Source organism: Pogona vitticeps, chromosome 3 (assembly GCF_051106095.1).
Source record: "Pogona vitticeps strain Pit_001003342236 chromosome 3, PviZW2.1, whole genome shotgun sequence".
In the NCBI taxonomy this organism is placed as follows: Eukaryota; Metazoa; Chordata; class Lepidosauria; order Squamata; family Agamidae; genus Pogona; species Pogona vitticeps.
Genome location: NC_135785.1, coordinates 225784401 through 225797962, shown reverse-complemented (window position 1 = coordinate 225797962; position 13562 = coordinate 225784401). Strand labels below are relative to the sequence as shown.

The 13562-nt window shown below is 39.3% G+C and overlaps 1 protein-coding gene across 3 annotated transcripts in view; it reads right to left on the bottom strand.

Annotated features, from left to right (window-relative positions):
• MYH15 (myosin heavy chain 15) overlaps positions 1-12277 on the bottom strand; it is a 305993-nt gene extending 293716 nt beyond the window's left edge. For 2 of the 3 annotated variants that reach the window (XM_078389856.1, XM_078389854.1), the window contains exons 1-4: positions 11626-12277; positions 9873-10007; positions 3213-3357; positions 1608-1711 (exon numbers count right to left, since the gene is read on the bottom strand). In XM_078389856.1, the coding sequence (XP_078245982.1) occupies positions 1608-1711; positions 3213-3303 (195 nt within the window). In that variant the 5' untranslated portion in view covers positions 3304-3357; positions 9873-10007; positions 11626-12277. Of the gene's footprint in view, positions 1-1607; positions 1712-3212; positions 3358-7552; positions 7879-9872; positions 10008-11625 lie in introns of those variants that run through there. The other variant, XM_078389855.1, reaches the window with a different exon arrangement.
• Between the last annotated feature and the right edge of the window lie 1285 nt (positions 12278-13562).

Here is a 13562-nt window from a genome sequence, read left to right as displayed (position 1 = left end):
ATTGTATGTTTACACTCTGACTAAATGCTCCAGTTACTGTAAATTGCTGACTGGAACTGGTTACAGGGATCTTATCTCTCCCCTGTTAGAATCTGTCATTCTGTTTCTTGGCTCAACTCAAAGTGGTGGTTATGACTTACAATATAAAGCCCTATATGGTGTGGGTCCAGGCTATCTGAAGGACCATATCTCCCCCTATAATCCCCCTGGTCTTTCAGTTCTTCAGGAGAGGTGCATTTAGTGGCATTTTAAGGCTGGTTTAATGTATTTTGGCTTGTGCGTTGGTGTTTTTAAAAATATGTTGGTTTAATCTTATTTTAATGCTAATGTCTTGATTTATTGTAATTTTAAGCTACTTTTTAAAACTTGTACGTTGCCTTGTGTCCCTTTGGTAGGAGAAAAGCAGAATATATATTAACTAAAAAATAAATTAAAAAAAATAAACATATGGCTTCTCCATTTTCGCTTTATTTTTGTTAAATAAATCATGACATGGTGTAATATGTCATGTGTTGTTGTTCATTTGAAGTTGTATTGACCTAATTTTCAGACCTACTAAGGCCCAGATGATATTTATTATGCCCTGATACATAAAACTATAGAATTCAAAGAGGGTGTACTTTCTTTTTCACATGACTGAATATTCAATGGTCCAAATTCTGTTAGCAGTTATGCTGGTGGAAGGGAAGTGGCAAACTGCCACTTATTAGCAAATCCTTACTACTACTTTTTGTACAAGCTGCCTGACTGTGTACAATGAGGAATCAAAGTTTGCTAATTAGCAATAATTTGCCAGTGCAAGTTACACCATTTCTCTTCTGCTAATCTAATCATACAACAGGATTTTGGCTTCTGAGTTAAATCCAGTACTAGCTCCAGGACCATTGATATCCATAGAACTTACATGACTCACAATAAACAAGTCCAGTAATTTAAATTGGTCTGCTGTAGGTGAGCCCAATGGTGTGTTTTCCCTCACCCCATCCCATATATTCAGTGTCCCTACAAACTGCTTTTGCAATTGTTTGAGGTTGCCATGATGATCACAAGCTAGGCAAGATCACAAGGAAAGGTCATCAGTGTGAGCCAGTATCTCCCTTCAGGTAAGTGTCTGTGCAGGTAGCCTGACTGCCATGAAAATATGATAGCTAAGGGGACCCTCTGCTTTCACAATACTGAAAAGGCCATCAAATGCACCTATTCACCTATTAACACAAAATGTATATTCAATAGTATTTCACAGACTATCTGGTAACCCTCACCTCTGCCAAGGCTTCAGAGCAGGATATGGGTGGGGAAGAGAATGGCATATATAACTGGATCTTTGTCAGCTGTGTTTCCTACTGTTGCCTACTACTGAAAGCAAAAACCTCTGGTCAGTTTTAGAATTAGCTTGTCTCTTCGGTAAGAGGATCACATACAGTGAAACCAGGTGGAAATGTCAAGAGTGTATGCTGTTCTGTCTTGTGTTACTTCCTTGGATTGTTACTTCCTTCTGTTTAAGATATAGTTTGATCCTAAGTTTGTATTCAGGAACAACTCTCTGTCTGCATTGTATCTGTTATGTTTTACTCTACTTACTAATCAAACAGGGTGGGGTTACTTACCCTCCCATCTGTAGTCTCAACAGTGACTTTGCCACCAGCACTCTCTTTCACCTCTGCTTCAATATAAGCCTGCTTTTCATCTGGAATCCAGCATTTTTTCTTCCCTGGAAAACACAACAATTCCTTTGTTTTTAAGCAAACACTAAAGATGGGACTATTTGCATTCATATATATGAACACAAATACCTCCACATAGTTGTACTTAATGAGGGTCCAGCCCCTGGGGCCAGACTCATGTGTCCACCAGTGGCGGTGACCCCTCTCTTCCTTCCAATCACTCCTGGAGCCCAGTTTGGCTAGCCACTCCTGGCAATGGGAGGGAGGACAGGTCTCTCTGCAAGGCTGCTGAGTTGCTATCTGAGCATGGCTCTGGGAGTGGTTGGAAGGAAGAGAGGGGCCCCCAGGCGTGATTGGAAGGAAAATATACCCCCATCTCTAGCAAACACATTTCACACATAACACTGCCTGCTACTAGTAGCAGCAGTAGCAGTTGTAGTTGTAGTCATACTAGCAGTTGCAGAAGATAGTAACAATTATAATAACAATAAAGATTCATGTCATTGTAATTCCCAAATGCTTGAAGCACTTTTTAGACTTGCATGAACAAGTCTTGTTAGGAGTCACCATGCAGTAAGACTCTGAAAATTGCCAAGAATTAGAGTGTTTCTTTTAATGTGCCTTTCATTATTGTAACCAGGGCGTTGTAATTAAAAGGGACAATGACATTACTGGCAGAAGTTGGAAAAAGAAATATTCTTTTGGACAACAAAGTCCAGAATTTCAGGGTCTCTGGAAACTGCAGTTCAAAAGAGTAACTTTTCCAAGCCATGGTTCATCATCTATTCTTTCTCCCTCGATTTTTTCCTTTGAATGCAGCTACAAACCTGATTTGTCATTGGAGAGAAATCAGATTTCCCCACATCACCATCTTGAGCTTATTCACAGATCCTATTTGCTTCTGTCCATTGATTTGGATTAGTTTAACAGAACTTCCTTTCATTTTCAGGGTTATTTTGCCTTGCTGAGAAATTGGTTTTGTTTACTGCAGTCTAGGTTTTTCTAGATCAGTTATTCTCTTCTCTGTCTTGAACAAGCACCAGTCCTATGAGTGTGTGTACAATTAGAACTCTCCCTGATGTAATTTGTTATGTAAACTGTGGGAATTTTCTCCTCAGTACAGAGCAGGGCCACCTCTGGTTGACTCTGAATAGGGGCTTTCACACCAACACAGCTGCCTTTTGCCCTCTGCTTCATACCTGGCAAGATAAATGTAACATGTTGTTTTACCGAACAAATAACTAATGAATCTAAACTTTCATTCAAACTCTGCAGACATTTTCTCCATGTTAGGAAGAAACCAACATTCCATTGTTTAAAAATGGAATTTTCCACTACCAAGAGTCAGAAACGACTAAACAACTAAACGATGACGGAGACAGTACTGACCTTCCTTGAGAATGTAGACATGAAAGTGTCATTTCAGAATTTGTCATTATATCATTGCCCATTATAACACACTATCTAATTTCTTTCATTCACCTATGTGCCAGATTCACCTCTTCATGCTAATTGATCACTAGGAGAATTAGAGACATGAGATCTTACCATCAAAGGCTACAGTCTGCAGCATCATAATCTCCTTCTCACTTTTGCGCAGGAAGGGTGCAGCTTCCCCGAATTCCGACATGTCCATCATCTTGGCAGATGAGCTGAAGAGTGTATTCCCAAAAGAGAAATAAAGCAATCTGGCCTGAAGTAACAAAATGAGAAAATATAAAATAGTTCATAAGCAGAGGTATAAGGACCTTCAACATAACATGCATTTCCAAGGAGGATTAAACTTGGGGAATATGCATACCCTCCCAAATCCTACAAAGGATTTCAACTAGGAACTTTTCTTGCAGCGAGAAATCACAGCTAAACAGTCATCAGGTATTATTGTCATTTACACGACAGATAAGACATTACCAAGGGATGCCTATGCCACCTTGGCAAAATCAAACTCATCTGATTTCAGAAACTAAGGACAATCAGTCCTGGGTGCTACAGTATTTGGATGGGAAATCACCTGTAAATACAGGGTTCTGTACTGAGGAAGGACCATAACTGTGTAGCTGAACACAGGCTTTGCATGTAGAAGGTTCCAAGTTCAATCCTTGCAATTTCTGGATAGGCTCAGGAAATAATCTTTTCTAAATCTTTTGAAACCTGCTACCAGCCAGAGCTGACTGTGCTAGGTTAGATAGACAATGGTCTAATATGGTAGTTCAAGCAAACAAAGGCTGATATCACGATATTAAATCCAGAACTTGAAAGCAGTATAGGCCAGATGGGTGGGGTATAAATCAAATAAATAAATAAATAAATAAATAAATATTTTTCAAATTATAGCTCCCAGAATCTCTTCTGGCCAACATGGCCAGCAACCATGCTAACTTTTAGATATCCACAGCTAGGCCACATCAGAAACTAAATGATTTATATATATTTTTTAAATTAAGTTTTCCTACCTATGCTTGATACACCCACTATTTAATGTCTAAGGAAGAGTGAATGGGAATGGGAAGAGATTTGAAACAGTCTCCAAACAAACATATGACACGGAAGCCCTTTCTTTAATTCATGATGGCCGAAATACATTAGAGTCTCAACTCATATTTAGAAAGCATTGAGGGAACCTAATTCCTTTGGAGCAGTTTGAACAATCAGACTTGTATATGAAGCTTGTGTTTACCTCCCAATCACAGGAATCTGTGGTATTTCAAGCAGATGATTGGGGGGGGGAGAGAGAGAACAATCACAGAGTGCCAGCCTTTTGGTCTTAATTGGCAGCCTTTTGGTCTTAAGTATGTGGTGTAAAAATTCCAAACCATGCTACGAGGATGTTTGAGACCATCACATCAAGAGGACAGGAATCATTTCTCACAGATGTGTACTATCAATTTCTAGACTCTTATGTCAGGGCAACAGTCTACAAGTGGGCAATCACAGAAAACCAAGAAAGGCCAAGATGCCCAATCACATCTGTCTAGTTTATCTGTCCAACACTTCCCACTGGTGGCTTTAAACACAGAATTATTGTACCTATTCTAACACCAATAACCAATAACAAAAAGAAAGAAAGCTAATTTGCAAGTTGTGGAGGGGAGGAAAAGTTGCATCGGAACCAGTAGACATCTTTTGCTGCTTAAAAAACTGTACTTCTAAATACTGTGCTAATTCATTTGGGGTAATTTGACCTTTAAGGTATGAGAACTCAGTATTTATGCATGCAGAAAAATGTATGTATTAAAATCATATATATATCCAGCCATTCTGATTAATAATGAAACAGCCAAGTCAACTCAGAACATCAATCAAAACCAATCGAAACTCAAGTAAGGACTTGAAAACTGCAGAATTTGTAGATTATGCCCTAACATACAATAACACCTAAAAACTCAGGGGCAGAAGAGGGAAGGCTGTTGTATGTTTTCTTTTTCTAAATAATATATATCTTTGATGGAGATCAAGCATATTTAAATGTTTTCGGGTATCATTTTCTATAGTGTTCTTAACTGTGGCTATTGTATAATTTTATTTGTATGTGAGCCACCTTGGGTAACCAGTGCGGGAAAGGTGGCATCTAAATAACATAAACAAGCAAACAAACACCAAGCTGGTCCTTTGTCCATCTTGTGCATCTACCCTTGAAATTTTAATTTAATTTGGTAGTGGCTTCCTCATACGGAGGCAGAATTGGCAACAAAAATCCACAAACCATAGCAAGAAGTGGATTTGTATACAAATTGAAAAGTATTTGCTCTCACAGCTCAGTAATCAATGGCGTTCCATATGCATTGTCTCTGATGCATTTTTGTATCACTTGGCAGGACAAAGTTCCAAATAGAGTAGTCCTAGAATGAGCTGGAATTTTTAGCATGTATATATCACTGAAATAGTAACATCTATGTTGGCTTCGGCATGCCATGAGAATCGCTGACAGTCAGACTCCAAAAGATTTCCTGTATGGAGAGTTAGTGCAGGGAAATCGCCCCAGAGGGAGACCACAACTGCGATACAAGGATATCTGCAAGCAGGATCTGAAGGCCTTAGGGATGGACTTCAACAGATGGGAAACCCTGACATCTGAGAGTTCAGCCTGGAGGCAGGCAGTGCACCATGACCTCTCCCAATTTTAAGAGACACTTGCTCAGCAGGCTGAGGCAAAGAGGCAGTCCCGAAACCAGCAAAATCAGGGAGCTGGACAGGGGACAGATTGCATTTGTCTTGGTGTGGAAGGGACTGTCACTCTCGAATTGGCCTTCTTAGCCACACTAGACGCTGTTCCAAGACCTCTATTCAGAGCATGTTACCATAGTCTCTCGAGACTGAAGGATGCCTACACCCAATGAAGAGTTTGCTTATAATTCAAATATTCAATTTAAAAAAAAATCTGAGGTTGAATTCAGCAAAGACTGCTCACCAAACTATATGTTGTGCTTTTCCCGAGTAGAACCTGAAATCTACTAGAATTTAATTCTGCTGAAAAATATAAAATACTTGCCTTAGCATTAAAAAATATATTAGGAAATTGGGATGTGGTTCTGGGGATAACTACAAATCTCTCCTAAGACTAGTAGGGAGAACATAAGAAGAGCCCTGCTGGGTCAGGCCAAGGGCCTCTCTAGTCCAGCTTCCTGTATCTCACAGTGGCCCCACCAGATGCCTCTGGAAGCACACGAGACAACTAGATCCCTTTCTCCTGATACCCTTCCCCTGCATCTAGCTTTTTGAGGTACCTTACTTTTAAGCCTGGAGACCGACCAGTTTCCTTTGTATACAGAAGCTGGAATGTTGCCATAAGGATAGAGAGCCTCATCGTCGTCATTGTCGTTTGGTCGTTTAGTCGTGTCTGACTCTCCGTGACCCCATGGACCAGAGAACACCAGGCCCTCCTGTCTTCCACTGCCTCCTGGAGCTGTGTCAAATTCACATTGGTTGCTTCGCAGACACTGTCCAGCCATCTCATCCTCTGTCGTCCCCTTCTCTTCTTGCCGTCGCACTTTCCTAACATCAAGGTTTTTTCCAAGGAGTCTTCTCTTCTCATGAGATGGCCAAAGTATTGGAGCCTCAGCTTCAGGATCTGTCCTTCCAGTGAGCACTCAGGGTTTATTTCCTTCAGAATGGATAGGTTTGTTCTCTTTGCAGTCCAGGGGGCTCTCAAGAGCCTCCTCCAGCACCACAATTCAAAGGCATCAATTCTTCAGCGGTCTGCTTTCTTTATGGTCCAGCTCTCACTTCCATACATCACTACAGGAAAAACCATAGCTTTGACTATTCGGACTTTCGTTGGCAAGGTGATGTCTCTGCTTTTTAAGATGCTGTCAAGATTTGTCATCGCTTTCCTCCCAAGAAGCAGGCGTCTTTTAATTTCGTGGCTGCTGTCTCCATCTGCAGTGATCATGCAGCCCAGGAAGATAAAATCTGTCACTGCCTCCATATCTTCCCCTTCTATTTCCCAGGATGAGATGGGACCAGTGGCCATGATCTTAGTTTTTTTGATGTTGAGTTTCAGACCGTTTTTTGCACTCTCCAGAGAGCCTCATAGAACTTTAAAAACTGACAAATTTATGGTATTCAGTATGCTAACTGTGCAGTCGAAAGCCTGTTTGCTCAGAGCTATGCCTATTGTGTTTGGTAGGGCTTACTCCCCGCTCCATGTTAGACAAAACATTCAATATTTGTTCTCATTCATTCCATAATTTAAATATTTGACAACTTACGGCAGGAAGGGGCAAGGTTATTGTATGTTTTCATTTCCAAATAATAACTGCTGGATATCAAGCATGTTTTCCTATATTCCTGTTTTACCGGAGAGGGGGGCAGGAGTGGTGGGGATGAGATGGAAAGTCCCTTGGGGAGTTTAGTGAACATATGAATCCATTTATAGAGATGTGCCATACCTCGCTTTTCTCATTTGTATGGGCCAGCAACGGCCATCTAGATGCAAAACAATGCGTGGATTTGCTGGGTTTAATGCCAGTTCTGAAAATGCTGAAACACCAGGCTCCTTGTATTTGAAACGACAGCCACGGTTAAGTGAGCCATAAGACAAGGGGAAAGAAATTGTCATTTGATTGTCATTCCTTGTGACATATTAGTCAAATTCTAAATTCAAAGAGAAAACTGGATTCAGAATCTCCTTCAGAACCCTCCAACCATAGCTGATCATGGAAACATGACCTTTTCTGGATCACCTCTCACAGAATTCCCTGGAAGTACAGGGAAACTGTAGTTCAAACACAAAAAACATAAATTATTTTTCCACATTATGGCAAATATTAATGTACAACAACAAATGTTCTTTGACAAAGACTAAAGTCCAAGTCAGCTGAAGTATTCTTGGAGCTGTCCAAAAAGTAACTTTTCCAAGTACTGTGGCAACTACTGATTTGAAAAGGTGGTTTTGTAATCTTGAAACTAGAGATCAATTCTTGCAATAAGTACCCAGTTTTGGGAGAAAAAAATGTTACTTTCCTGCTGAAACCCTTGAGCAAAATATTTTTCTGGTCCAATCAGACAATCTGTCTTCCATTTTGCAGTGTGCAATGCCTTGTGGACAGTTGTTGCAATTCCTCCTTAATTTTACATGTGATTTCTGACAAAACATTTCATCATGCTACAACAAGACAGCCTTGTTAGAACAAGAGGACAGGAAAGTCACACCGCCTTTGTGTGACAGTCTCCTTAACTCTAAAACACATGAGAAGCTCACAATTCCATACTGTCAAAAATAAGGAAACTTGTCAAAAAATCATGTCGCAAAGAGATTGACAACAGAAGCCTACACAAGGAAGGGACCTACTTTTAGAAAAATGTATGAAGGCTTTGTGGTGAAATGATTCATGATTTTACATCATTCAAACCTGAACTCATCATAACAAGCTGTTCTGTTTAGGGCCTTTTCATCCATTGAGACTTCCAATTAAGGACAGAGAAACCTGTCAATTTTGCTTTCAGATAATTTCAATTGTTTTCAGCTCTTCCTGTCCCAAACAAGTGACTTGATAATGTTGGTTAATTCTTCTGCATGTCCTCTGCATGAGTCAATTTCAGCAGCTACAGCTATTCCCAGCATAAAGGTGACCTGTTAAGCTTGTATGGCCTGTGCGTGCTGAAGACGAGGAGCATGTCAAGAGAAAGAGGTAGCAAATCTAAATCAATATGAACATGACTGATTTGGAACTCAAAACTAGACAGATTTTTAGTTCCAAATCAACACAGGAACTCAAAACCAGACAGATCAGAATTAAGGAAGGACACAAAGTACTGAGCCTGGATGGACACATTTTGTCAGGTTCAGTTTCACCAACATTCCTTATGAACATGTATTTGCAAACTTTGGAAAACTGCAAAAAAAATAATTAAATGCAATACTGAAACCAGATTCGCCCAATCCTAACTCTGAATGGACTTGGCAAACATTACTGAAATTTTGCAAATTTCCCAGGGAATGATGTACTGTTTTCACCATATGAGTGATGTGACTTTGATAAAAAGGGAAGTATTTTGTGGGTTAAATAGGCATTGGACAAAAATGATGGCATACAGATGAAAGCAGGAACAAAGTGGATTCTAATTTATGGAAACAGAATCGAGCTTATAGCCTTGGAGATGGGTGGGGTGGGGGATATACATTCTAAGAAGTAGTGATAAATTAAAGTATTATTTTTCCAGAAAAGGAGAAAGGAATGGGGAGAAAGTGAACTGCTATACTCCACAATCCTGGCCAATGTTTTTCCCTCTGCGGTTACTTCTGAGAACTGTCTTAGGCTGTGCATTTCTTAAGGGACTCCAGCTCAGCTCTGACTTAAGCATGCCATGGATAACTGATCCACCAAGACATTTAAGCTGTGCAACTGAAAATCTGCCTAAGATATTTGCAAAGATGGAAAACCTGACTTGCATATAACACATGATCAGTCCATCCTCAGCATAACAAGGAACCAAATCTCTGCTCAAAAAAAATGGTTCTTCCAGATGCATGAGCATTTTGGCTTTGTGTGGGTCTCAGCAGAAAAACCTGCTTCTGATCCATGCATTTACTGGCAGCATCTCAAAGCTAGTAAAGCAATGTTTGGTGTTTACAACTATCAGAACAAAAGCCCTTCCATCCAGCAGCATAAAATACAATACTGAAAAGTTTTAAACCAACTTTGGAATACAAATATATATATAGATGCACTGATAAATTCTGTAGAAGTAAGAGAGGTTGGTACCTACCCTGGAAAATTAAGGTCCAAGTAAGGGGATCCTACTTACTCCAGACTTTTTATACACCTTCCACCAAGGTCATCGATGATAATGATGTAAAAGGCATTCATTGTTTCTCGTGTTGCTATATTTGTCCACAAGGTCCTGGAAGAAGAAGGGGTGGGGAAAACACTTCAGCATGTATAACATTCTACAGGACATGTTTTGTTCATTGGTTTGGAATTAATTTTCACCCACCCTTTCATGAGGCAATATAAAGTTCACAAAACTCCAATTGGAGAAGGCAAGTGCTACTTCTCATCAGTCTAAAACAAACAAACAAACGTGCTATAGCTTAATTTGACACCAAGGCTACAAACTGCAAGCCATTAACTCTGAGACACCAGTCAGATATTTCTTGTCAAGATAAACAGTTTATAGCATTGTATGGGCAAATGCTCTCATGAGAGAAAAGAGACAGGCAAGAGGAAGCAAAAATATAGTGGAAGCCCAGGCTACACAAGTCTTGCATATGAACAGATCTAGGTGTTTATAAACTGAACACCAATAAACTGGTCCATGATTGGTACCTGTCTCAAACTGTTGCAGAATATACAATAACCATACAGTAAGACCAGTTAACATGCTTTTGAATTGCTTATCAAGTTATGTATTTTTCACATTTTCAGCTGCACATATGTTGTCTGGATGTAGGGAAGTTGTTCACATAACTCAGAATGCATTGTTCAGGTGCTTGGACTCCTGACATAGCCACACTCGCCTTCTTACCCCCACACACACACCCCACACAGTGGCAGATAGAGAGTAAGACAGAGTACACTATCTGAAAACAAAAGGTGTGGTTTTACTTTCAATAAACTGCTAAAGTATCCACATTGAGGATAACTTTCAGCTGCTCGTTAAACTCCATCAGGTTGAGCATTGCAGAGCTGTGGGTGCTACAAAACACACACACAAAACATAATAATTCTAAAAATTATGGCTAGATGTGTGGGCCAGGTTCTTTGATTAAATATCCCAGTGCATGCTGGAATTTTTTTGGCTTCTGCATTACAGTGAGCTATATTTCTTAGGCCAATTTTGTAGCTGATTTTCCGACCATACCTAAAGGGTGCTCTCACTAACGGTTTCTCATTATATTGGAAAGGAGTAACAAGTGTTGTTCAATATGTTTGTACATGATTTGAATAAAGGAGTGAAGGGGCCACTAATCAAATTTGCTGATGACATAGAACTCAGATGGTTACATGTTATAAAGAACTCGTTGCATTACTTATTGCTTCTTAGCCGTCAGGTTGCTGTTACTATGTGGGGCTGCCTCAGGTTTGTGTCAGAAACTTCAGTGGGTCCTAAATGCAGCAGCCAGATTGCTAACTGGATCTGTTACAGGAATCACATAACCACTCCACCACCCACCCCATTATAGCGGATCCACTGACTGTGTATCTGTTTCCAGGCACAAATCAAAGTGCTGGTTCTAAAGCCCTAAACAGCTTGGAACCAAGGTATCTCAAGGATTATGTCTCCCATTATGACCCTACTCTGGTGTTAAGATCATCAGGATAGGCCTTTCTCTTGGTACCCCCACTTTCATAGGTGCACTTGGCGGGGACACGGCAGAGGGTCTTCTCTGTTGCTGCTCCCTGACTCTGGAACTCCCTCCCACAGGAGACCAGGCTGTGCCCATCATTGCTGCCCTTCCACAAGCAGGTGAAGTCCTTTGTAGTCTTAGTTTGATCCTTTTTAGTATTTGTATACTTACTGTTTTTAGCTTTAAATATTGTCTTTTAATGATGGAAGCCACTCTATGATCCTTTAAAGGAGAAAAGAGGTTTAGAATGTATAAAATAAAATAAAAAATAAATTATCATTGCTCTAATCACAGAAATAATTCCTTATGTTGCACATTATTAATATGTTGCACTGCCATTACCAGAAGGCCATGAAAAGAGATGGAAATGCTCGCTCATTACTACCAGTGGCGAATTCTGATGTTGCACTTCAGAAATACTTACATAATATTAAAAAGAACAAAGAAATCTTCTCACTTAGAACTGATAAGATAATTCTATAAAACCTGATAAATTTTTTTGTTAAAATGTTTCCAAAGAGGCCTATAAATGCCCTTTTAAAGTACAGTAAATGTTGGTGTTATCACCACCACCAGAACTGTCATACGTTTATATAGTACTGTATATGAATCTTTATCAAAAGTTAAAATGGGATAAGAAATATCTTCCCTAAGACACATACAATCTAACACAACAAGTCAAAGCAAATTAAAGGAGAAGGGAGGGACTTATTATAATAATACAAAATAATACTGCACAAATTAAACTAATAATTTAAAGTGCACAATCGAAATAAAAAACAAAGGCATTAATATCTAAACAAAATTAAACATTTCAGAAGAGACAGCCAGAGTCCAAATGAATGTTTACATTGGCAGAAGTGCCATAGTATAGCTTAGAGCAGTGAAAGGCCTTTAATTAACAAGTCCCCAACTGAATTCCTAACTCCATGCCAAGTCATATAACTAGCATGCTACTAGAAGGAAATGGTGCAAATCTTTCAAGAGGAGAAGAGAGAATGGAATTAAATGATAAAACAATGGAGCTAGAAGATAGAAGAACCAGCAGAGAGAGCTGGTGGTTTTTAAGAGCAATCTTAAGACCTGGCTCTTTAGGCAGGCTTTCCCTCCTGTCATCACTTGATTATTTTTTGCTATCTTGAACTATATTTGAACTATGTTGTTTTTATTTTATTATATTATTTTTGTTTTTATCTATTATTGTTAGCCACCCAGAGTAGACTTTGGTCTAGATGGGCAGGATATGAATGAATGAATGAATGAATGAATGAATGAATGAATGAATGAATGAATGAACGAACGAACGAACGAACGAACAAATGAACGAACGAACAGAAAAGGACAATGCTTCTGACAAAATCTCTAAATCAGTAGATTGGCTCTCTCCTCCTCTCTGCCCGCGTGGCCAGTCAACGTGAAGAGACTAGATGAAACCTACATTCATCGGGGCAACTTCATAACAAGGAAATTTGAATGAATTCATATTTCATTCATTGTGTCATCCCACCTTAATATTACTTCTTATGCCTGTATAACTTAAGTTTGTTATTATGCCTAAAAAGTATCTTTGTAAATACTAGTTACATGACTTATAAATATTTGCATATAACTTTGTTCATTTAATTATTTAAGTTCAAGCTTTGAAATAAACTCAAAACTGCAGAAGTAGAGAATTTCTCAGAGGACAGGCTCAGAATCCAAGAGGACCTTAACAGAATGGAGACCTGGCTGAAACTAAATAAATTTCAAAAGAGGTATATAATTTTATGTAAAACTGTACATTTAGGCTGGAAAAATCAGATGCCAAAATAATGGGGGGGTTTTAATACCTGCCTTTACAGGAGGTTGTTAAACATAATGCATATTAGTATCTTTTGAGGATGCCGTAGCTCAGATTTCCAGCATTGGCAAGGGCTTGGACTAGGTGAACTTATAGTTTCTCCCAACTGTATAGTTTTATGATTCTATAATTCTGTGCTACAAACAGTATACCAGGTTGTAAGCAACCCCAAGGAAATGCTGTTCTCTATATTTTCCCTGCCTTTTTCATGCCAGAATATGCAGAAGAATAAGCATCTGGACACTGTTCGCCACTCCAGAGATGATTG